The 25,482-nt window shown below is 43.9% G+C and overlaps 1 protein-coding gene across 3 annotated transcripts in view; it reads right to left on the bottom strand.

Moving 5' to 3' along the window:
* Positions 1-1,138: 1,138 nt before the first annotated feature.
* The window catches only part of BCORL1 (BCL6 corepressor like 1), a 125,066-nt gene continuing 100,722 nt past the window's right edge, over positions 1,139-25,482 (bottom strand). For all 3 annotated transcript variants that reach the window (XM_066581420.1, XM_066581419.1, XM_066581422.1), the window contains 7 exons: positions 21,229-21,425; positions 17,602-17,823; positions 12,306-12,472; positions 11,495-11,640; positions 9,534-9,611; positions 7,470-7,626; positions 1,139-2,555 (listed from right to left, as the gene is read on the bottom strand). In XM_066581420.1, coding sequence (XP_066437517.1) covers positions 2,285-2,555; positions 7,470-7,626; positions 9,534-9,611; positions 11,495-11,640; positions 12,306-12,472; positions 17,602-17,823; positions 21,229-21,425 — 1,238 coding nt within the window. In that variant the 3' untranslated portion in view covers positions 1,139-2,284. The remainder of the gene's footprint in view (positions 2,556-7,469; positions 7,627-9,533; positions 9,612-11,494; positions 11,641-12,305; positions 12,473-17,601; positions 17,824-21,228; positions 21,426-25,482) is intronic.

Here is a 25,482-nt window from a genome sequence, read left to right as displayed (position 1 = left end):
GACATATCACTGTAATCAGTGTGACAGACACTTCCTTATGGCGACTTCAGTGAGGGCTGCAAAAAGACTCTTTTATAGTTCTCACTCTTTTTTAAACTACTTCTGGCTTTGGCTCAAAAAATTGCATCAAAAACTTCAAGTGTATGTCACAAAAAATGCTGTACATGAAGCCACCTTTAGGGAGCGCTCACACGTCGCTGATTTACTGCAAATTTTGTTGTAGATCTGCAGCATATTTCTCCCTTTCAATTAAACTCAAAGTGAAGGGGTGAAATCTGCTGCAGATCTGCAACAAAATCTGCAGTACATCCGCTACACATGAAGGCTCCCTATAAGAGGTTAGAGCAGTGTGACTTAAAGGGAGCCTAGAAATACTGTTAGTTGATGTTCGTTGAAAAGGTTTTCTGGAAATAAAGCCTAATGATTATATTACATGCTTTGTCACAGTTTCTTACCATTTTCAGAAGCACTGTTTGCTGTCACTGAATGGAAATGTTATTGCTTATGTCAAGGCTAGAAACTTATCCCTAAGAGGTCTTATAGTAAAAAAAAACACTCTGACACACTGTAACGAGGACAAGTTCCAGATTGTTTTCAGTCTCTTTAGTTAAAGGGATTTTCTGGGACTGAACTATCAATGACCTATCCTCATCAATATTTGATTTGAGGGGTCCTCTATTTGGGATCCCAAGTGATCAGCTGATTGAAGAGCTTGCGGTGCTCCAATGAGTGCTGCAGCCTCTTCTCAAGACTGTGATGTTATATTCATTTCTCATGTGGCCTTAGAGCAGCTCAGGCCTATTCAAGTGAATGGGCTGCAATACCAGACACAGCCACTATACAATGCACAGCACTGTGCATGGTATGGACTGAAATAACAGTGGTGCTCACCCGAGCACCGCTGTCATTTCAATCAGCTGATCCGTGGGGATCCCAAGTGGCGGACCCCACTAATCAACTATTGATGAAGGATAGGTTATCAACAGGGTAGTCCTGGCAAACCCCTTTAGACAAGTGTTCGTAGTCACTGACAGCAAGCAGAGACACCCAAACACACTTTTGACTAGATACAAAGTAAAAACTGGGATTTCTTTTTCCAAATATATGCTGTGAAAAATGGATTGTCCAAACCTTCAAATCAATATTTTTTAGTTGTATTTTTGTTTTTTTTAGCACCCGTACAATAAAACTGTACCATTTACAATAAAAAGAAAAGAAAATCTCAGTTCAAAAGAAGTTAAAGTGCCATGTGTTTCATGACGTGACACACGGCCGGCGCCCCGCAACACAGGAGGGGCTTTTGTGATTTTTAATTTTTACTTATCGTTTGCTTTTCCTTTCCAGGAAGCGAGCAGTCACACATTTTTTTGTATGCTTTTCTTTTTTTCTTGCACTCCAAATTGCCTTTTATTTTCTTTTAAAATTAGCATTTACTATAAAAAGTAAGAAGCATTGGATGAAGCGGGAAGAGGAGCCCTGAGGACAATCACACATTTCCTCCTCCCCGATCTCTAGCCATGCTCTCTATGGTTTCGCCACGGACCGCAGCATCTAGTGGTGTGGGCGTGGCCGCAACATCTGGGATGATCTTAAGCCACACCCATCGGTTGTATTCATCAGTACTCGGGGCTGTTCGACTTGTCCTGGGTAAAATCCCTACAGCCTCCCCGTGTTCAATGTTATCAGTAGGCGCGCACAATGCTTAGAGCCAGTAGAAGACCACGTTCCTGCAGGTTAGGTGGCTCGTGCCTGGTCAACCCTGCTCCCATGATCCTCCTTGTCATCAACACCGGTTTAAAAGTATATTTTTCATAAATGGACTGATTTAACAACAACAAAAAAAAAAAATTCGAAATTTCTCCTTGGCTGTGGCTGCAAGTCTCTTCCGACAGCAGAACCATGATTGTCTATCCTAGTGTAGGGTGAGCCCGAGTCGGGTCAGTTCATCCAGAATGTCTAATGGATAAACCAGTGCATTACTCATTGGAAAAACAAAAAGGAAACTGAACATAGGAGAGTCATGACAAACATGGAGGATGGATGAAGAATCCTTCAATGGTGTGGTGATGATCTAGAGGAGTGGGCCATCGCCCTCCCATACTGTGCCTATTACCTTTTCACCACTTTAGAAGCATAGAAGAGAAGAGCAATGGCCGGTAGAAACAAAGGGCACAACCAAGAGCTGCATTCACCGACGCGGGAGCTGCAGGAGCCGTATTCTCTCTCTCTGTGTTATTGCCTCTGACTGAGCTGAAGGGTCTTTCACGTGAGCTTGGGTTGTTTGTCAGCTGTTGACACACTGAAGTTCCACCGAGGAGCCCAGGAGTCGGATCAGTTCAGCTTCATATTTCACTAGCTCCACCATTTCTCCGCAGTCCTGTGGCCAGAGCTCCATTCCCTCGGCGGGTGTAAGGATCTGGCTGCTGAACACCTGTCTGGTGAACTCCTTCTTTTGCATGCTGGCAATTTCGAAGTTAGGGTATCGAGCTTGGAATATCCGGGAGGATAACTTTAGCCTCTTGAGTACATCAGATACGAGGAACCAGTTACTGGGGCTGTTGGTGAACAAAAAAAAAGGAGAGAGAATGGATGAAGTGGATTGCAAATGTGATCTAAAAGCTGCAAGGGCAGAACACCTTCAGTGCAGTCATCAGGTTTCTGTACCCCTATCCTGATTAGGGGCTGTTGACATAACGTTTTTACTGTACGTTTAGGGTATACATTACATATGCATGAAACAAAAAACATAAAAATATGTGTGAAGTGTACCTGGGTTTTCAGGAGGGGAACATATAGCATGCCTAGCATTCTGCCAGTAGTTCACTGTCCTGCACTTCCTTGCCCTTACTTCTCATGCTGCATTGCACAGCCTGTGGTTCAATCATTAGTGGGTAGTGCATAAATGCTGCCCCTCTGCAGTCACAGGAAGATTCGGGCATTCTGGCCAAATGGTGAGTAAACCTAATATAATGTGCACACACACAGACCCAGGAGAGGCAGAATTTTGTGGAGATCTTTATCACAGTTCCTGCAGATCTGCCAGCCTATAGCCTCTGAATGCAAGGAAGCGGCCCTGTAAAGATAGTGCCTCCCCCCATAGCTATGGAAATATCCGTGTGTCCTTGTTTTTACAGAAGCTCTGTACCTAGAGACAAACAATGCATTGCAGAGCAGCTGGAACCGAGACCCATAGTGGCAGCTATTTCAAATGTGATTTACAATAGTAAAGTGATACAATTTTTAATGCAAGTACATTACAGAAATGAGGAGACTAACATGAGGTAGTATATGATCAGAAGTAGTATGGAAAGTTAGAGCCCCTTTAAGCAGATCTGTTCATTTTTTAACTGCAATATTTTATCCCACAAAATAGCTTTTATGCACTTTTGAACTATATTTGACTGGTACATCAAGCTACATGCGATCATACGTTTTGTATTAAAGCATATACGCATGATGGATGGCTAAAATGTGGTGTGAACAATCCCACAGAGCATACGTCTACCATTATACACCTTTTGTATCCACAGGTAGGTGGGTTCAGGCCCAGATGAAGCTCCTGTCCTCGGCACATATAGTGATTTCCAGATCTTCCTTCTATATGTAATTGCTTTATCTGTATCGCTTATCTGCTTATTATCATTTAATCTTCTTATTCTAAGATAACATTTAGAGGGTTTCAAAACCAATATCTAGTTTTCCATAGAGTTACGGTCTCAAGTTACAATAGTTTCAAACTACAATGGTCGTTCTGGAACAAATATAGTAACAGGAGGGACTATTGTATAAAGAATAACGTTTATCTGCTGAAGTTGTATTGTGAGCCTCATACACTTGTATATAGAGACTGACTCACAGTCCATCAAGCAGAAGCTGAGGGATTCGGGTTGTCAGAGTAAGGCTGGGCTCACATGGAGGGATTCCAAAATCGGTGTCTGCACAGAAGATCTGTTGCAAAGCGCAGGCATTGAAAAGCATGTAAAATTGCTTGTTTGCTGACACTCCTGGATATGAATTGTGCATTCTGCGAGTGGAAGAAAAATCGCAACGTGCTCTATTTTGCCACATATTCCACGTGGACGACCTCCATTGAAGTCAATGGAGACCTCCAACCCACAGCCCATATTCAATTACCAAAAAAAAAAAAAACTGTACTGCACATGATTAACAGCAAGCCACCATGGTCATCTGCAATACAAGAATAGAAGGTACGTGGAGTTGCCGGCTGGGCTCACAATCTGCTGTCGAATCTGGTCCGCCCAGCCTGAAAGGTTCCGTGGGTCATAGATGGTCAGAGTTGGGGATTCTCCCGGCATTCAGTCTTACCAGTGTTGTTTATGGGGATATAGATAAAAACATTTCCCCAGAGTATTTATTTATGCAGGAAAGTCCAAAAATCATTTGTAGCCTGTATAGAGTGGGATATGTGGGTAGGTTTTAAAATTAACTATACTTTCCAATCATGGTCACCGAAGTCCAACTAGTAAAACAACCATATAAACAGCACAATACAATATAACAACCATATCATTACTACTCAGCAAAGGGGCCGGAGCATCTGGGTCAGCGTTCAGTTATGATGGAATTTTAAAAAAATAAATAAATAGAACAAAAAAATGAAATTCTACAACTGACCACCAGAGGTCAGTGTTACCCACACAAATCAGCAAGCATATTACCGTAGCTACTGCAAAGCTGGGGCTCCCAAACTTGCAACTCCCATCATGCTCTACAAGACCACTGATCTAGCCTAAAAGTTGAACTAGCAGACATAGAATAAATGAGAATTCCCTTGGTGGAGATGAAAAAAGCCACTCAACTTGCAGCACATCTAAGGGTGCTTTTACATGGAGCAATTAATTGTGCGCCCATTTGCGCGTTCCAACAAGTCGTCCGCTTTCGAATGGCGCACATTAAAATGCGCAGACAATCATGATATATTTTAGTCATTGCTCATTCAGTCCATCATTAGTTTGTCAAGTGTGACTGGGAACTCCTGGGAATGGTTTGCAAAATGCCTTTTACATGGAGCGACAGGGAAACGCCGAACAATGATTATTACGCCTGCATAAACTGAATGACAAACAAAAAGCAAAGGCATTATCGTTCCACCGCCGGCCGTGTTTACACTGAATTATAGCATTCATTTTCCCACGATTCAATGATTATTTGGATAAACATTCTGTGTAAAAGGGCCCTTCCTCATTAATATGGGGAAGGCAAGGGCAGTCTGCTAAGAAAACGTCACAGTGTGACGTCCCCCTAGGGGTCAGTCATGACCCGGTGCTCGGACCAGGGGGCTTTACCTACTCCGTAATAAACTTCCTGGGTGAATTCATACGTGGCCGATTAGTTGCAGAAATGTCTGTGACCAAAGCTACATTCACACAGGCGAGCGCGATATTGAGTCATGCAATGTCTTTTAAGCTCCCAGTGAAAACAATGGGTGAGACGTTACAAGGAAACGCTTAAATATAGAGCACGCTGCTATTTTATCCTCTCAGAGGAAAAAAAAAAAAATCGCTCATGTGAATAAGTCGTTCAAATGACTGGAGTTCATATTCGTGCGTCTCGCAACACACAGAACTAACGTGAGATTCTCGCTTGTGTGAATAAGCCCATCCATCAGAACGGGGCGCCTCCTGCGGAAAGCTCATGTTTTTCAGCTCACTTCATCTAGATTAGTTTAGGGACATTCACAAAATTTCTGCAACAAACTGGCCACGTGTGCATTCACCGCAAGTCACAGGGACACCGTATGGGGATGTAAATCACCTTCCACAGGCACCTGCATACACGCACAGTCAATGCGGTGAGTGTAGATCTCCATCTACAAAATGTCCTTTGGCAAATTGGTAATTATCCAAAAGACAAAGGATCATTACCCATTAACCCCCTGCAACCTAGAAGGAGCAGATCAGGAATGGAGGCGGAGGACAAGACAGAAGCAGTCTAGAAGTTTACAGTGTGGCTTATGCGCCTGCCGACTGCCAACCAACATTGCTGTGCTTGTTGGTCTTAGCAGGCCAGAACAACCCTGCCAGTGACTAATGTCACCATAAGAAGGCGCTTTTCCCTGTAACTGGGGAATGAAAGCAAAAAAGGTAAGTGATATAGCGCTTATGTCTTATGACCTCCTGGCTGACGAAATGTACAGCAACAAAAAAATAGCAAATAAAATACAACAAAATAAAAAGGTAGAAAACCCTGAATCACAGCCATTGGTTCAATCACAGCCACTCATCCAGCACTGGCTGTGATTGGCTAAGTGGCAGCCAGAAGATGATGATGACGATGAAGAGAAACAGTGTCGGGATATGAGGAAAAGCTGCTGCAGCATCAGAGAGCGCTTGTAAACTGATGGATGTGTATTTTTTATTTTTTCCTGCAGCAATGGCTTAGTTTATAGCTTTGACAGTAGGATTTCCCACTGTCAAAGTTGCATCGCACCACACAAAAACCGCATTTTTGCAAGGCGATGCAACAGAGAGGAAGGCTCCATAGGGAAACATGGGCTACAAATGCATGCATGCATATCGCCAGACCCACGAGGTTTTTGTGTCAGGTTGGCACATGCTACAAAATATTGCATGTGTGAAGTAACCCACAGGAAAGCATAGGCTTCTCAAACATGCGATTTATAGCATTGTAGCAATGCTACAAAATCGCACAACTCTCAGCCACCCTCAGGTCCTGGACAGCAAAGATGGCTACACAACTTCTCCGACTACCTGAGGTCTAAGACACAACATGCTGATCTGACTGAGCAGCACCGATCAATAACAGCAGGTGTAGTGTCTTAAGATACCTTCACACAGGACAACTGTCGGGACATGAGCGCCCGAAAGCCGTTCCACGGACTACCGTCTATCACTTCAATGTTTTACAGAAGAGCAATAGTCATTCAATCAATGGAGGCGGAGTGGCCACGGATCACATTGAGTGGCTCCTGTTTACATGGTAGACAGTTCCTTGGTCATTAATTCTGCTAAAAACCAAGCGACTCCAACAGGTGAGCTATTTCTCCATTTCCAGTCAGTATGACTCGCTCTTGGGCAGGACTGACATCAAACACATGAGCCGTGCTCCATAGATGTGCAATAGATGGAATGCACTACATCTTCAGTGGCCAGGGCTGGAGACGGCAGTCAGCAAAGAAGTGGGCTCATGTTCACACGGTGCACAGAGGAGAAATCCACAGTGAAAATCCACACCGCAGCTCAAAATATGCTACCGATTTTGTTTGCACCGTGAGGTGAAGATTTATCGAGGCTTTTCCACAGCTGGGTCTGCTGCAAAAACAATCTGCAGCATTTCTGCTACATGCGAACAGTCATATAATTACACAATCTTCATCCACAAGGTATTTTATAACATCTGACCTGCAGTGGTACTGAAACTACTTGTTTTGGTTGGTGCCATTATTCTGTCTCAGGCCAGCTTTAGTCTGGCATGGAGCAAGCACTTACCCGCTGGTTAGGGAGACGTGCAGGTTGTAGCAGGAAATGAGTGGTGCGTCTGAGAACTCAAACAAAAAGTCGTCTTCCTGTTGCTTCTCCCCTTCCTCCTTCTCAGAACTCTCAGCAGCATCTAACAGGAGGTCGTGGCCAATCTCATCTTTAGGACCTAAAATGACAACAATTCACATGGTGGTCAGGGGCACCACTGTTCTGCACCCTGTACCTCTCCTCCAGGCCGTCATGGCATGCTGGAACTTGCTTTGCTACACCTAAAGGAAAGTCACAGACTCGAGAGCAGATATTAAACAGATCAGATTTCTTGTACATTCAACACTTAGGGCTCCTGCACACTTGAATTTTTTCTTGCACGTTTTTTTCACAGGATTGTCAATGGGACTTTTTAATGCATCGCACAAAAACTGCAAAGCACCAACTTGCAATGTGGTTTTAATATTAGAAAGTCCCATTGACAATTGCTTGAAAAAAACGCAGTGATATCGCATGAAAAAAAAAAACGCACAAGAAAAACGCAGATGTGCGGGAGCCCTTAAGCCGCTCTCACACAGGCGGTTTTTTACAGTGTTTAGTGGCGGTTCAAATGCCTGCTTAAAATGCATGTACAGAGCCTACATTGATTTCAATGTGGCTTCTCAGACGAGTGCTGTCTGTTCTATTTTAGTGGGTTTCAACAATTTTTAATGCACATCACCCGTTGCATTAAAAACTACTGGCGAACGCGCTAAGAAACGCTGTTCCAAAATGTTGTAGAACGTGGCATTTAAAAATACGTCATTTTTACAAACGCCTGTGAGAGACCGGCCTTAGAGAGTCTCTGATATGGTGACTTCAGTCCATAAGAATGTGACATAGAAGTGTAGCTTCTGACTTCCCTAAAGGGAACCTGTCACCACAGACCTCTCTCACACCCTCCAAACTACTGTAATAACTCAAAAGACACATCCAGTTAATGTCATTTTGATCTTTCTACTTACTTGCATTCCCCTGCAATGTGCTATCATATACCAAGGACTATTAAACTCTGCAGCATGATAGAGAGGACCCCCTAAGTGCTTCAGTGCACATCCGATTGTGAGGTTTAATGCAATGACAAGAGTGTAGAAAGAATTATTATGATATAGCAAAAGGTCTCTATGCTGTAACGGGTAACCCATTATTTAAATTGTGCATGAGTTTTCAACAAGTTATCTAAAATACAACTTGTGCCCCTCACTTTCTCATTTGCATCGTTTCATGCCTATAAGTCCTGACTTTTAGGTGGTCTTTCCCACTTTTTTTATCGTCCTGCTGTTTGCAATTCCCTTTCATGCAGCAAGCCAACTATTCTGACAGTAGTTCACTGTCCTGCACTTCTTTGCCCTTACCTTCCATGCTGCATTGCGCAGTCTGTGGTCTTATCAGCAGGGCGACAGAATCTGAATAACCACCCTTCTGCTCTCACAGGACAATTCAGGCATTCTGGCCAGACAGTGAGTAAACCCAATATGATGTGTGGACACACCCACACACCCACATACACACACACAGGAAAGGCACTGATTGTTAAGATTCTTATCACAGTATCTACAAATCTGTCAGCCTGCAGCCTCCAAGTGCATGGGAGCTGCCTGTGAAGATAGGGTAGCCAAGAAAACATCTCTATGCCCTTGTTACTACAGAAACTCTATACCAAACAACAAACAGTGGATTGCAAAATATCTGTAAGGAACACCCCTAGCGGCAGTTGTTTCAAACATGATTTACTGTTGAAAGCACAGAATTTTACTGATGATGAAGAAAATAACACGAGCTAGTAGAGGAGCATAAATGGTCTGGAAAGTGCCCATTTAAAGAGGAACTCCAGGGAATACAAGAGCTTTGCCCAGTACAAGAACTCATTAGGGACTACTTCAAGCTCTAACACAACTCTCCCAAAAATTAGGCCCAAACTCTGCATCCCCAGTCGATATTAGTAGCAGTACTAGGGAAGTAGATTGCCATCAGCTCCCAGCACACCTACACACGGCATTTTGCATGAGAAAATTAAGAATTTCTTCAAAATTATAGAGCACATACCTAATGTAGAGCTGCTGTAGAAGTCCCAGGATGCTCGTGGGTCACCGTCAGATCGTCCTCGCAGATCAGAGAGGTAATCTAAAAGTGCAGAATGAACATAAGCGTGAGATAAAATAAAGGTTTTAATAAGTCCTTAATGACCAAAGCTTTCTGGTCCTAAATGACTAAGCATTCCTTTAGTGGCATTGCACACATGGTGGTTTAACAACCCTTTTTGGGGCAATGCAAATAGTTTTTACTCCATCTTTGTGACATTTGGGGCTGTTTTTCAGTATCTCATTTAGGCCGGTCTCACACAGATTGGTCGTATTCCACATGCAGAAGCCCGCAAGGGAATTAAGTCTCCGACCGTGGCCAGCATTTGCGCAGAAATATTAAAATCTGTATTGTGGATGGTCCGGACGGCTCGCTGTCGACATGCGCAGTACAGATTTTTTAAAAATCTTTTTTTCCCCGTGCCGTTGCTAAGCAATGACACGGATATCCACAATGTCAATTGTGGATGGGCCGCAGGTCGGACGGCTTCCAATGATCTCAATGGAAGTAGTTTGTGCGGAGTCCGCACAAGAAATGCTGCAATTTTATTTCCACGAGCGGAAATCGGATTTGCTGTTTGCTCATGTAAGCGGACATGCCAATGCTCTATTCTTGTTCATGGATGCGGAATACTGTGGATCGTCTGCGCAGATGATGATTGTGGATTCCTAAATTCAAATCTGGATGTGCGAGACAGGCCTTACAGAAATATATGTATATTTTTTTTGTTTTATTAGGGATAAAGCGAACAAAGATAAACAATTAGATATCTTTTTCAATTTATAATTCTTTTAACACTTATTGGCTCGAAAATAAAGTATTAGAATGGGTTCTCTTTTTTTTTTAGCATATTGTGTATAGCTTTGCGTGAAGACAGCTATGATGCTGATTGGGGTTGGCGTGGGTGGTGTGGATGTTTTGTTATTTGTATGTTATAATTTTTTGCTTATGTTTTTATGTAGTTCTGTTTCCCACGAAGTCATGATAGACCTCTAGGGTACATTCACAATTTATTTATTTGTCTTTATGCTGCAGTGTCCTGCACGAGCCCCAGTTACAGGGGAAAACAGCCCACTATGGTAACGTTAGTCACTGGCAGAGATAATCTGCACTAGCTAAAACCCAGTAATAATGACATGCCAGTGTCCGGGTGCAGTAGAGGCGGCAACACTAGAAAAGAGAAGACAGCAGCAGTTATACACCTTCTCTGCAGAAACCTCAGCTCTCGAAGACAGCTAGATTGCAAGAGCTGTGAAGCAGTGATGCCAAGAGAGAGAAAGTTCTCATTCGGGTCCATTTACACATAGTGAAAAATCTGCACCAAAATCTGCATTGTTTCTGTGTCAAATTCTGCAGCACGGATACTGATTTTGCTGCACATTCGAAGCAGACTTCAGTACTTCTATCAAAAGAGTGAAATAAAGCTTTTCAATTTTATAACGTGCAGATTTTTTCCATCACTGTCAGCTACAATACGGGTGTGGAGAGTGAAAACACGATATACACGTGGCAAGATTATAATTTATGGGGTCTCTCCATTATCATTCAGTTCTGTTACAGGAGGAATCTGTTCCCAGCTGTCATTCACTTTCCTCCAATGACAGAACAGAAAAAAGAATGATGCAAGCAGATGTGAACATGCGACGTACCTGTATCAGTCTGGAGTCGCTCACAGATGATCGCATATAGTCACTATTACAGTATTTAAGTCTCATATAAAAACATGTTTTTAACATGGAAAGGTAAACTAGTGTTTCAATTCACTGACAGGAAGCAGAGGTCTTGAAAACAGTGAGAAACTGATGCAAAAATATATGATAAAGTTGTAATATCTTTCATTACACATAAAAGGCCATGCTGGGAATTAAAATTCACAACATCTGGAGAGTTTCAAGTAGCCTCCAGACACATAACTACACCCTTACCACTTAGAAATGTCCTCATGGCTTCGCTGCTGGCCAGCTTCATGGGCGTCTGTCCGGAGTAGGTGGCCAGTGTTGGGTCTGCACCATAGGACAGCAGGAGCCATACGGTTTCTAAGTTGTCATTGACCACGGCGTCGTGGATGGGCCTGTCACAAAGTTTAATGTGTGTTAGCACCAATACATTTTTGAAAATGAAAAGCAAAAACTAAAATCTGCGAGACCAATGGGGAAGCTGGTAGAGAGCTCTGGGCCAGGCTGATCCGTGTCGGAAAACAGGATTTCATTATCCAGCAGGATGTCGGTAAATTGACACTGACAAATAGAAGCTACGTCAGGAGATGGGATGAAAGTATCCGTCATCAATCCTCATTAATTATGTATATCCAATTAGGCCAGACCTTTCTATGTGTGGTAGAAAATGTGAAGCAGAAAACCCAATCGACCTTCTCCCCAACCCCCGAATTTCCCTACGTCCTCAAGAGGGCCATAAATTAGCAGATCATACATGCGATGTCACATCCTGTATGCATAATCTCTATGGAAACAAACGGGGTTGGCTGGGCAGACAGCCATGTTGGAAAATTTCCTAGGAGGCCCCTGGTAACACTGGGAATAGTAGATGGCTGTAATGCAGACACTACAGAGCAGGTCTAATGGTTTCCCGTTTATCTGTAAGGTTTCCTCAGTTTTGTAATTACAGTAATATACAAAGCTAATGGATAATGCAGCCAGGCTACAGTTTTAAATTTGGTGTCTCTTTCAGAGCACGAGGGGTTAAGAGGGGCAGGAGCTGCAGCAGACGTCCACTTACCTGGTTCCATCCTGCGCGCTGCAGTTGACGTTTGCTCCATTCTCTAGGAGGATCTGTAAGATTGATGTCCAGCCACGAGCACAAGCTTCGTGTAGGGCCGTGTACCCTGCGTTGTCCCTGTGGTTGATGTCACCTTGGTCTCGCTGTAGGCAGTACAATACAACATCCTGGGGACAGAAAATTAGACATAAGCTTTCAGGACTGACCGGTCCGTGTGCTTACCACAGGCACCAATCCCATTACTTCATTCATTTTCAAACCTTAGCTGGAAAGATGACAAATCACAATCTGACTGGCTGCTGTGGACAATATTGATTATTTTTGTCTGCATAGGGAGCCTCATGTAGAAAAACTATGGGGGAATTATACATGCTAAAAGTGGTCCAGGACAGACAAATGTTGGTGCAGGCTCGCTTGCGCAAAAAAATTGTAACCATTTAAAATTCGCACCTGCTCTGTTTTGCAAAAGTCTGCGTTGTTTATCAAGAGGAGGCATGGCCACCTGATAAGGTATATTGTACACCGGAAACTGACCAATTATATCAGATATCTAAGTCAGCGCATATTGTCTTTGTTTCTGGGTGGCCACTTCCATTTTCTAGCAATCTAATACACTGTGAAGTGCTCTGTGATTGGCCAGCACTGATCTTGTGAGCAACGCTGGCCAATAACAGAACAGCTATAATGCATTGGTAGTCCTAACCCTACCAATGTGCTATTGATGCTTTGGGAGTCTGAAGATGGTCGCAGGAATCTTGCCTACCTGAACAAAGAAACCCACTAAGAGAAGATAAAATACCAGTAAGATACCCTCCACTCTTTGGTCCCAGAAGAGAATGTTGTCCCAAAACCAGAGAGTTGTCTTAATAAAGTCCTTCCTATGTCTGCAAATTACCTGAAATGGGAAACAAGGGGAACTGCACTCATTCTATACAATCCTAGGAGACTCACATAAGGCAGTTTTTGTGACTTTACTTTTGATAACTTATCCGATAGTTCGGGTGGCTATCAAGTATGTGTACCGACACTCCATTCAAATGGGGCAGCCATAAAGTATGTGTACCGCAACTTCATTCAAAAGGGGCGGGCATAGAGCATGTGCACTACCACTCCATTCAAATGGGGCAGGCATAGAGCATGTGTACCACCACTCCATTCAAATGGGGCAGGCATCAAGTATGTGCACCGTCCCTCCATTCAAAAGGGGAAGGCATTGAGTATGTGCACCGCCACTCCATTCAAATGGGGCGGGCGTAGAGCATGTGTACTGCCACTCCATTCAAATGGGGCGGGCATCAAGTATGTGCACCACCACTCCATTCAAATGGGGCAGGCATCAAGTATGTGCACCGTCCCTCCATTCAAAAGGGGAAGGCATTGAGTATGTGCACCGCCACTCCATTCAAATGGGGCGGGCGTAGAGCATGTGTACTGCCACTCCATTCAAATGGGGCGGGCATCAAGTATGTGCACCACCACTCCATTCAAATGGGGCGGGCATCAAGTATGTGCACCACCACTCCATTCAAATGGGGCGGGCATCAAGTATGTGCACCGTCACTCTATTCAAAAGGGGAAGGCATCGAGTATGTGCACCGCCACTCCATTCAAAAGGGGCGGGCATAGAGTATGTGAACTGCCACTCCATTCAAATAGGGCGGGCATCGAGTATGTGTACCGCCACTCCATTCAAATGGGGCATTTGGGATGTGCAAGAAGTAGGATTGCTGGACATCCAAGTGGTGGGACTTCTGGCAATCAGACACTTACCCCCATCATGTGGATAAGGGAAAAAGGTCTTTAATAGCAAAAACCCTTTAAAGTCTCATGGGAATGCAGACAGACTGACTTCATACATAAGATGCTGTAGGATTCTCTTCGAAGAGAGAACTTGGCCATCACTGAAGTGAATGAAGCAAGTGTACATGCCTGATTGCTGTTCATTTTATTCAGGAATCTTTGAGATCCCCATTCGCTGGATTGGTGTGGGTATAAGTAGTAAGAACACTTACCCACAGATTAGGAAATCATCCTACGAATAGGGGAAAACTGTAAATGTTGGCACACCTCCCTTAAGTGTTCTTTACATCAGTGTTTTAGTGATATAGCTTTCATCCTAGTTTTAACTGCCAAGGGTGTTATTTGGACTGTAGTACAGCCTTGTGGAGGGTGGAGCGTGACTTCTATGGTGGGGTTTAAATCTTGCACCACCCCCCAGGCCCCGGACTAATCAGAACAAAGTATCAGTTTTTCTTGGAGTGCTGCTCTAAAAGTTTGTGGTTTATTCTTCAAGAGACATCAGTCCTTTTTACGACTAGGGCTCCTGACATCCCAATGCTTCTTGGGTCTGTAATGATACATGACCCCAGAGCTAAATATATCACATCATCCTTCACTCTAACGGGGGCTCCAAAATCCAGGACTCTTCTATTTGTCTCTGGTGTTAATAATTTAATAGCAGCAGAAATTCATCATCCCCATAATTATCGGACAATGAAGCATCGGTCCAACGTCACTTTAAAATCCTTGTTTATATAAAAAAAGCTTAATCCCTGTATAATGAAAAGCCTCACGACTTTCTAATTTAGGGAACTTTCTGACTGATATCACACTCTCAAGGCTGGCTTCACACAGCCGAGCGCGATATGGGGCTGCGAATCAGGGCCCCATATATTGTGCTCGCCAACATGTGAATTCCCCACAGAAGCGAGGTGTTTTTATGACAAAACAGCCTTGCATTACTTCGGGGAAGAAGCGATCCACCGCCGCACCTGACAGCCGTGGCAGAGGATTGTGGACTTTCTTTAGTGGGAGACCTCGCATTGCATGCATCTTGCACATGGGGTGCTGCTACCACTGGCCCCATTGAAGACAATGGGCGCTGTGATGCGAGAGCACACAGAAAGCTAGAGCATGTCGCGATTTGATTCATGCATTGCATCGCGGTGCCGTGTAGGAAAACATCGCTCATGTGTATGACCCCATTCAAAAGAATGGGTTTGATATTTGTGCATCTCGCAGCGCAATTTTTTCGCTCAAGTGGAAGCAACCTAAACCTGCGATTCTGGCCCGTGAGAGTGATGCGTTTTGCAAGAAAAACGCGTCGCTGCACTTGTGATTTTTACACACGTGAAAAACATGTTTGTTTTTTTTAAAGTAAAAATAGAAGAATCGCACTTGCATGAAACTCACATTTTCATACAAATGCGATGCAATTTTTTTTCCCTGCCATAGGAAATAATGGGTGATTTTTAAACAAGAATCACCCAAAAATAGGACATGCAGTGATTTTTCTGTTTGAGTGAAAAATTGCTAATGTGAATAAAAAGATTCAAATACATGTGTTCTTTTCGCGTGACGTTCCGGGTAGAACTCACACCTGACACTCGGCCGTGTGAAAGTACCCGTGCTGTGTGTTTCAATCCTTGATCAGTTTCAGGATCTCTACCTGCCGGTAGTGAATGGAAACATTCGCATTTACATCTTGAAGACGTAACACTTCTCACAGCCCAAAGTTTGCTACAATTGTAACCACTCTAGAGACTCTGCGACAATAGATCAATGAAGAGAAAATGTATCCATCCAGTCTATATAGTTTCGCTTACAGAAGATGATCTAGACTGGACTCAAAAGTAGCAAATGCTCGATGTTTGGGCTGTAAGAATTTTCAGCTTCAAGCTGTAAGGTTTCCATTCACTGACAATAACCAGATATCAAAAAAATTATGAGGAAAAAGTCAAAAATTATATTAGAAATTATCTGTTGGGTAGTATTCCCACCACAGGATGTGACCCACCTAACGATACAATATGGATTACACTGGGGCTACACAGCTACTCCGTCTGCGACATGCAGCCAGAGATCTCAGGTTTAACCTGCTACATCAAAATCTAGTGTAAGAAAATTGCAATATGATTTGCAAGCTGCCATGACCTGACAATCATCAGAAGTCCAGCAAGTCTGGATGACTCACAATTAATGGGTCAGAGCAACTTGCAACTCACAATGGGACTGCGTTCTCCTTCATAAGCCCAGTCTAAAATTTAAAAAAATATACATTTTTTGCTACATCAAGGCTTTCTTCAGTCTTTTCTCTTGGAGTTTTCCTTTGCAGAAAAAAAGCGAGAGAAGAATTGGCTGTGTTCTTTCTGATGATGCCTTTTTTGGTTGGTGGTTTTTTCCCCGCTACAGAGAAGCCTAATGCCTCACACGAATATACGAACTGTCAGATCCGCTTGAATTTTTCCAACATGGAAATGACAGTTTAATCCACAGCAGGAAGAATTTTGATACGGATCCACATGTGGATTTAGCCAGTCAATGGAGCAAATCCATATGAAGTGGCCCCACGTGGACATGACAATTCTATTTTTCTGCTACGCAGACTTCAGCATGAACTAAAAGGTGGATTTTCATAGCAGTCAACAAAATGCTAAAATGATCTGTATTAGGGTGCCAAATCCACAGCAATATTCTGCCATGGGAATGAGGCCTATGGAAAAATGCCAGAAAAAAAAACAAAAACAAAAAAAACAAAAAAAAACACCATGACCCCCAAAATACAACTAAATTGAGAGAAAAAAACCTCACTACAGAAAAACACTGTATTTGCACTGCATTTTATAATTCCCTACCGTCCTACAGCTAACATCTGACCGTAGCAAATTTTTTTATTGCAAAAAAACACCACAAAAGCCAGTGTAAAAAAATGCTGCATTGTTTAAAAATAAACAAAAAACACAATGTGAGAGAGACACCAGCAGAAAAGGCTGTTTTCAATAACTAAATAGATCAGCAATGCTGACAACCACTAAACCTCAACTGCAGGCTGGAATCACACATGTAGTTTTTGATGCAGTTTTTTGAGCCAAAGCCAGAAGTGGATCCAGCTGGAAGGACTTCTACTTCTGCACGACTCCAGCCTCTCAGCCACCTTGGAGGTTGCCACTCAACTTTCCTGACCTCCTGAATGGCGCATCCGTCTTTTTACAAATGGAGTCATCTTTCTCCAGACTGCCGTGTAGGTGTTTTAGACTCCTAGTTAAGAAGCCAAGTGTCCATCTCTGTAGTAACCATGATGCTGCTTATTGATTTACCTTCTGTTTTCTCAACAACAGATTTGATAAAGACAACAATTAACGGAGTCTGTTTACAGGCAATTATTTCAATTTCAGTGGAAAACGCTTTTTAACTGTGCAATTGCCCATATAGACACAGTTTACGCCTGCTGCAGATTTTGTCATTCTGTATTATAGCACTGCATATGGTGCTATTTCTCCCATACAGTTCATCTCACCTTATATCCCAGCCTTGCTGCCCTTTGTAGGAGAGTCTCCCCAGCGTTTTTATTCACAATCAATCTCCTGGCTTCCGGAGGCATGTTCTGGCCATTAGGGGTGTCGCATAAGCCAAAGCTACCGGTACGACGAGAGCGGCAAGGGGTTCCTGGATCACAGCCCCTCCTAGAAGACTTGGTTGGGGTACTTTTGGGAGACAAGTTGCTCCGTCGACCCCTTCCCTGAACAGAAAGAGAACAGAAAATTCCAAGTTGGATGATTTCAAGCATGCTGAAGCTGTAATAACAGGTTTAAGATTAGTTTTAAAAAAATACATAAATAACATAAAAGTCTTGTAAAAACTGCAAAATGACCAAAAATAAAAGTTTATAACATTGTAGTGAAACAAAGAAAACTTAACCCCCATTTACACGCAACGATTATTGCTCAAAATGCGTTCAAACTATGGCTTTTGAGGGATTATCGTTACGTTTTAATCATACCATCGTTTGCTTTTCTGCCGAACAATGGATTTTATGTAAGCATGAAATCCATTGTTCGTGATAGCAGGGACCGCACGCTGAGTTCTCCACAGGAACGCTGATAACATTGTTTTCAGCTGCAGTCCCGTGGCAGAACAAAGGGCCTGTATGCAGATAACAGACCGCCTGCTGTTATCTGCATACATCAAAGTGAGACTCATTTACATGCAAATGAAGCTAATAAGTTAAGGCCCATTTGGACAACGATTATTACTCAAAATTTGTTATCTGCATACATCAAAGTGAGACTCATTTACATGCAAATGAAGCTAATAAATTAAGGCCCATTTGGACAACGATTATTGCTCAAAATTTGCTCAAAAGCCATCTTTTGAGCAATAATCATTGTGTGTAAATGTGCCCATCTTTCACTTTTCTGCCAAACGATGGATTTCAGTTCAGCATGAAAACCGTCATTCAGCAGAACAGCTGATAAGCAGGACCGCATGCTGTGGTTTGCTGAGGAGCGCTGATAACAGCTGATTACATTGTCTAAGCTGTTAGCCTCCCAGCAGAACAAAGAGAATGCATTCAGCTAACAGCAGGTGGTCTGTTCCCTGAATACAGCTACTGGCGGCTCACAAGCTACTAATTGGTACTAACAGGCATTAGCATTAAGTAGTAGTTTTATGCTAAATGATCGCTCAAAAGCCATCTTTTTAGCGATCATCTTTGTGTCTAAATGCCCATTAATAGTTTATACAAAATGATCGCTCAAACTGTCCTTTGAATGAATTTTGAGCGATCGTCTTTGCGTGCAAATGGGGCTTTACATTTAAGGCAAGTGCATAAAGTGCAATTCCCCACTGTAAACCAGAATCGTCACAATAGAGGACACTCAGAGTGCGACACAATAAGACTCATATACTCAGCTTCTGCCTTGTGAACCCCATCAGTGGAATACAGGCTATGTGGTCTATGAAGCGACAGACACTGGCAGTCTTAAAATAAATGGCATTTCCTGACCAGCTTATAAGGAATTTCCTACAGTATATTTACTCATCCTAAGGCCTCGGTCAGATGGGCGTTTTTTGCCGCGATTTGCGGATCGCATGACGGATGCGCATCCGCAAATCGCATGACCAGGGCCGAAAAATCGCCGGAAAAATCTGCTCCTATACGCGTTTCCTTTGAAACGGGCCTGATCGCAGGAGCGCTGTCCAGCCCATTGAATTCAATAGAGCTGGCAATACATCCGGCTCCATTGAAAGCAATGGGCTGCCGGCGAGCGCAGGATGAATTTTCGGGAAAGGCTTAAAAATATAAGCCCTTCCCTGAAAATCATCCAAAAATGTGTAAGAAAAAAATATATATATACTCACCTTGTCCGTGCAGCCGGAGTTCAGCCGCGGCCGGCCAGCAGTTCTCCTGAACTGCTCTGAGTAGTATTCAGCAGGCGGGGATTTAAAATCCCCACCTGCTGAATGGGCTGCCTCTGATTGGTCACAGCCCTCACCAATCAGAGGCAGCTCTCACTCACACCCATTCATGAATGGGTGAGTGCTGCCTCTGATTGGCTCAGCGCAGGGACCAATCAGGGGCAGCTCTCAGCTATTGAATGACAGCTGAGAGCTGCCCCTGATTGGTTATCAAAATGCATACTGAGAGTATCTTTATGCCAGTCTGAAACAACATTATAGGTTTATTTGTACACCCCGACAAGGCAAACCTTACTGAATAATGCTAGGTTTTCCACAAAAGACTATATAAGTTACACAGCACAGCCATGTGAGGGAGGCTTTAAAGGGGTTGTCCGAAAAGTGAAGAAAGTACAGTAGCTTCAGGATATGTTATAAAATAACAAAACAAACATTAATCACCTGCTAAATCCCCTGCTGCTCTAGCACGAATGCTCTGGCCATCCCTGTTGGTCTTAGTTTACTTTTCCTGGAGCGGTGACCCCCCCAAGGCTCTCTATCAATCTGCGCATGGTAACAAGCGTTGACCAATAAGAAGCATGTCAGTTTGCACTTAGTGATAATGCTCACACGGGCCGATTATCTGCAGCATGTGGATAAACGATCATTGGTATGATTGTTTGTCCCCATACTGCCATCATTGGTCAGCTGCACACCTCCCTGTTTACATGGGAAGATGTGCAGTCAACCAACCAATTAACCTTTTTTATGCTCCCATAAACGAGGTGACCAGCAAAGAACGAATATTAAGGCCCTTTTACACACAACGATTATCGTTCAAAATTTGTTCAAACAGACGAAAGTGAGTGTTAGCCATTATGTGTAAATGCGGGCAGTTATGCAATATTTGTTCAATTGTCGTTTAGCACTGGTTTTTAGTCGGCATTAAAAACCATTGTTTGATCGCTCAAAATTTGCTTAGTTTGAATGGAATTTTAGGAGGCAATAGGAGGTCCAATAGCTCCATGCTGCAGTGCTGTAGACATCCCATGTGGCACTGTATCTCAGAGATATTCTCACCTAGAAGCAATGCTTTTAGCGGAGGATAACTACGATACGGTGTCCGATGGAACATGGCACAATGGGGCAGATATAAGAAAAACAGTTTTTTGTCCGTAGCAATCAAAGTGCAGCTTTCATTTTTCAAGAGCACTATAAGAAATAACAGCTGAGCTGTGAAAGACAGTTTGCCTTTTAGACCATTTCAGAAATCTCCCAATTTTCTTTTTGTACAATTCATATGGAGTCGGACAAAAAAACCTTTGTATGTCTGCCTATGAAATGGAGACATGAGGCGGTATAGTAGGACCACTGCCTAATTAGAACTCTGTACAACATCCAAATTATACGGCCATGGGTCCCACTGGAAGGTCACACTCAGAAAGATATCTCTTAAGCATTAGGGCTCCCAGACACATGCGTTTTCTTTACACTGCGTTAACCCACTACGTTTTTTTTTCACGCCAATGTCAGCGAGACTTTCTAATGTTAAAACCGCATCGCAAGTTTGTGCTTTGCGATTTTTGTGTGATGCGTTTTTAATATTAGAAAATCCCATTGACATTTGCATTTTAAAAAAAGGCAGCGTTAAGAAACCGCAAGTTTGTGGGGGCCCTTACAGCAAATACTATTCAGCCCAACTTTTATACAACATGTTTGGCTAACGAGGTGCTTTTAATTTGCTTACCTTGACCTCTTCATCTGTGCTGCCCCCTAGATGTTTGGTCTTGCACTTGCGTTTTCCAGAGGGTTTCTCAAGAAGCTGTAAGGAGGGAGAATCCTCAAGACTGCCTCTGAAGGAGCTGTTTCTGAGGTCGCTCTGTCTCTGGTTACTCCTCAGGATCTCTCTGGCCCTGTCTGGTGAGATTTTGCTCTTTCGGAAGTCTAGAGTGAACAGTAAGAAGAGAGCGATATGAGCGATGCTGGAAAAGATGCTTGTCAATATGAAAAAGAAATACAATTATGGCTTTTGTAATTTCCTAAGATAGTTTTCTTCAAATGTTAAATGTCTTTTGTCGCTCGCTGCACACCACCTTTCATCAGTCTCTTCCGTAGACACCAGCACAGCATTGCCCTCAGCTACAATATCTAATTAGGGCAACACATCGATCTTTGAAATGCAATAACTCAGGAATAAAGCATGAGGCCAAAAGCAGCAGACATCACAGTAAGCAACCAACGGTGGAACCTCTTCCTTAATACAGGGATTCCATTGCTTTTTAAGAACCCCTTAACAACCGCCAAAACGCCTTTTTATAGGAGTCATCAAGGGGCCTTATTCTACAGTGCCGATTTTAACAAAGCTGAAGGATAAGTCCTGCAGCAAGTGCTCTGCTTTCTAATGATAGCCAAGCTCCTGCTGACATGACCGTTTAACCCTTTGATCACTGGGGTGACAATCAGCGACAGGTAGACCGCTGCAGTCAGCTCTGAGGACATAGAAAGGTCCCCAGGGCTATTTATACACAAAATGGAATAATAGTATTGTGAAAACATATAGCAAAGACTGCGACTGAAACAGGCCACAGTCATAAGACATCTCATGCTCCATTGATGCGTTATCACTATGAACAGGTAGCGATGCAGTTTTCCAAACAAGGAAAAATGGGCGACTGAGTAGTAACTTTTATTTTCACATCTCAGATAAACCCTTCAGGCCTCCTTTTTTCTTTCCCTTGTAAGAATCATCATGAATTTCATGCATTTCTAATTGTTTCTTACAGATGTTTTTGGTGGCGTGTTTTTTTTTATTTTTTACATTTGTAACATGTATTTTGCAAGACATTTTAGATTTCATTATAGACTTTCAAGTAACATCTGGCCAGGAATATGGAAACAAAAACAAGGATTGTATGGTAACAAAACAATCATTTCTCAGATGTTTATATGAAGTAGGACTTCCACACCCTTTGGTAGATGCGAGAGGAAGGGGGTTTCCTGGCCCCGAGTATAGTCCGTTCAACGGGGTCTGTAAATCTCTGCACTTTCCAGTCTACAGTTTCAACAGCCACACCGTCAAACGTAGCATACACAAATGCCGGTGAAGGTCTGGGCGGCAGCAGGGCAAGTCTGAGTATCAGGGGCCAAGGAGTGTTGACCAGTAGGAACATGAGATCAGCGTAACAAGGAGAGCATGACCAATCTGGTGCTATGAGGATCATCGGGACGCTCTGCATTTTGGCTTTCTTGAGGAGCCGTGGGATCAGAGACGTCACAAGAACTGGTTCTTGAGGCTCTCCTTGTTGGCCCTGAGGGACAAAGCCTGGATGTCGTCCAGATAAGGATCGCCACTCTACCCCACGAATAAAGAAGTGCCACAACAGTGGATAAGGTTTTTGTGAATATTCAGGGAGCTGCTGCCAGATCAAATGGCTAGGCGACAAATTGGAAATGATTCAACTGGACTGTGAAATGAAGAAAGCGCTGTCGGGACTGGCTAATCAGAAAGTGGAGACGGGCATCTTGGAGATCTATCAATGATAGTCATTCGCTTATTTCATAGACGCAATGACCAGAGGCAAACTGATCTGTCCATCTTGGGGACCACAAATAGATTGGAGTAAAACAAAAACGTTCCAAAGAAGAAACAGAGATGACAACACCTTGATAGAGAAAATCTTGAATGGCTTAAAAATACTGGAAGCGCCTGGACAAAACAGACGGCGGGGAAGAAGCAAAAAAAAACGCTCTGGAGGAGTAGAATGAAAATCTATAGTGTATCCCAAATAGACGATCTTGCCCACCTAGGAATCCCTTAATAGCAGAAGATGCCCCTCTTCCCGGATGATCAGGGTTGGGACGGCCCTTCATGCCAAGGAGGACTATGGCAAGGAGGGTTTGGCAGCTTAAGGATGAGGGCACCAGGAAAGGTGCAAGTTGAAGGATGGGCAATTTTTTGGATCCTGAGGGGATTGGTGCGATTCTGAAAGCCATGAGCTGGAGCGAAAAATGGTAGGCTTTTTCTTCTTGCCAGTATACAGACAAGAGGACTTGTATTGCAGAAGATGAGGGTTTTTTCTGCCTGCTGCCTCAGAAATTATTTTGTCAAGTCGGCTGCCGAAGAGTCAAGTTCCTGTAAGAGAGACTCATTTAAAAAAATTTGGAAATAAAGTGCGGCGGACTGCTACAGCAAGCGTGGAGGAGTGGGCTAGTAGCCTGGCGGCATGCATGGAGGCATCGCAGATGAATATGTCTGCCTGGGGGAGCTAAAGAGCCAGCTTAATCAACTCCTCCTGTGGGGCACCGGAGAGAACTCATCAACGCAGCTATTTTGCCCATTCGGATGTGGCCCTACTGACCCATGATGAGGCAAAGAGTGGACAAAGGGCCGACCCAGCTGCCTCACAAGATGGCTTGGCAAAGAATTCCAGGCGTCATTCATACTGGTTCTTATAGGATGACGCATCTGCCAGGGCAAGGGTAGTGCGTTTGGACAGGTGAGACACTGGAGCATCCATTGATTGTGAGGAGGATCACTTTTTGACGGATTCCTCAAGGAACGGATACATGACATCCAAGCACTTGGGCTTGAGGAAACATTTATCCGGGGTAGACCATTCTTTGGTCACGACCTACTCAAATTCCGCCAAGATCGGGGAATGTCTTACACGAACGTCTAGGACAGTGGTGGAGAACCTATGGCACGCCCTCCCTGCTGGCACGTGCCGCCGTCAGCCGCTCACCACGCTAGTGAATACCGGCAGGGGCCCATGGCTTCCCTGCCGGTATTTACTCAGCCGCGCTGCTAGCTGTGCCGATCCCAGCGCCCACTGTGACTTCAGTGTGCAGCCGGGATCTTCCCCGCCTCCCCCCTCCCCTGATGTCCCCTCTTAAGTTCCGCGAGAGCAGGGAGAAGAGATGTCCGGCAGCAAACACTGACTTCACAGTGTGCACCTGGGATCAGTGCTGCTAGCAGCACCGAGCAGTGGCGCTTCCACGAGGAGGAGGGGGTACGTATATGAGTCTCAGGGTGGGCACTATTTCTACTGGGGGCCGCTGTGGGATGTCACCATCACCACTCAGCGGAAATTTCCGTGGAAAGTTCTGCAGCATTTCTGCATCCAAAAATCAATCAAAATTTGCACATTGCCTATTTTAAAGCGCCCCTGTCCTTTTTATAATGACAGAGGTAAAAATAAATAAATAAATTTTAAAAAAATCACCACATGTCATGATAAGTCCCGCCCCCTGACGTGTTGGCAAGTTGCGATAAATAAGTAGGCTTTGGGTTGCAGTTTGGGCACTTGGTCTTTAAAAAGTTTGCCATCACTGGTCTAGGACGTTGGAAGGAGGCGGCTGAGGTGGTAGAGGAATCGTGGTCTTGCATATGGAGAGTTTCTTTTACCTCCTGTAGAGGAATGTCTACCACAGCAGAAACTTTTGTTCCTGATCTAAAGATGATTTGGAATCCGACATTTCACCCTCAGAGCGGGAGCGGTCCCTAGAGTAGATTGAGTGGGATACTACCGGTGGAGGTGACAGTGTATGACCATGCGACCTTGAGGACAGTTGCTATTTAAAGGCCCTGCCACACATGCCTTCCGGTAGGAACAATTTCTCCATGTCAGGCCCTTTGGGCAGGTTCTCGCTGGATATCTTGCCCAGCATCTTCACAATGGACTTGAAGGGCTTTTGTGAGGTCCACAAGCACCATCGTGAGAGAGAACGCCCATTCTGGTTCATAACCCTGGGGAAGGGGGGCGGTGGATGCCCCTGGGATGGGTTTACTGGCTGTTAGGGGAGGCAGGCAGTTTGTGCAAAGGTGCCCCTGTTGCCCACCTGAAAATTTGGTACAATAGCATGAGCATGTGAAGTACGTCGCAATGGTTGTGCACGGACAACTGAGGATAACAGGCGGGGAAACTCTGCGCAGGATGACTTGTAGTGGAAATCCCACCCCCAGAAGTGTGTAGCGAAAAATCGTAGGCAGGCTGAATGTAAG

This window comes from Eleutherodactylus coqui, chromosome 10 (assembly GCF_035609145.1).
Source record: "Eleutherodactylus coqui strain aEleCoq1 chromosome 10, aEleCoq1.hap1, whole genome shotgun sequence".
Classification (NCBI taxonomy): domain Eukaryota; kingdom Metazoa; phylum Chordata; class Amphibia; order Anura; family Eleutherodactylidae; genus Eleutherodactylus; species Eleutherodactylus coqui.
Note: the sequence above shows the minus strand (reverse complement) of the source record. Positions and strands in the feature narration are given on the sequence as shown.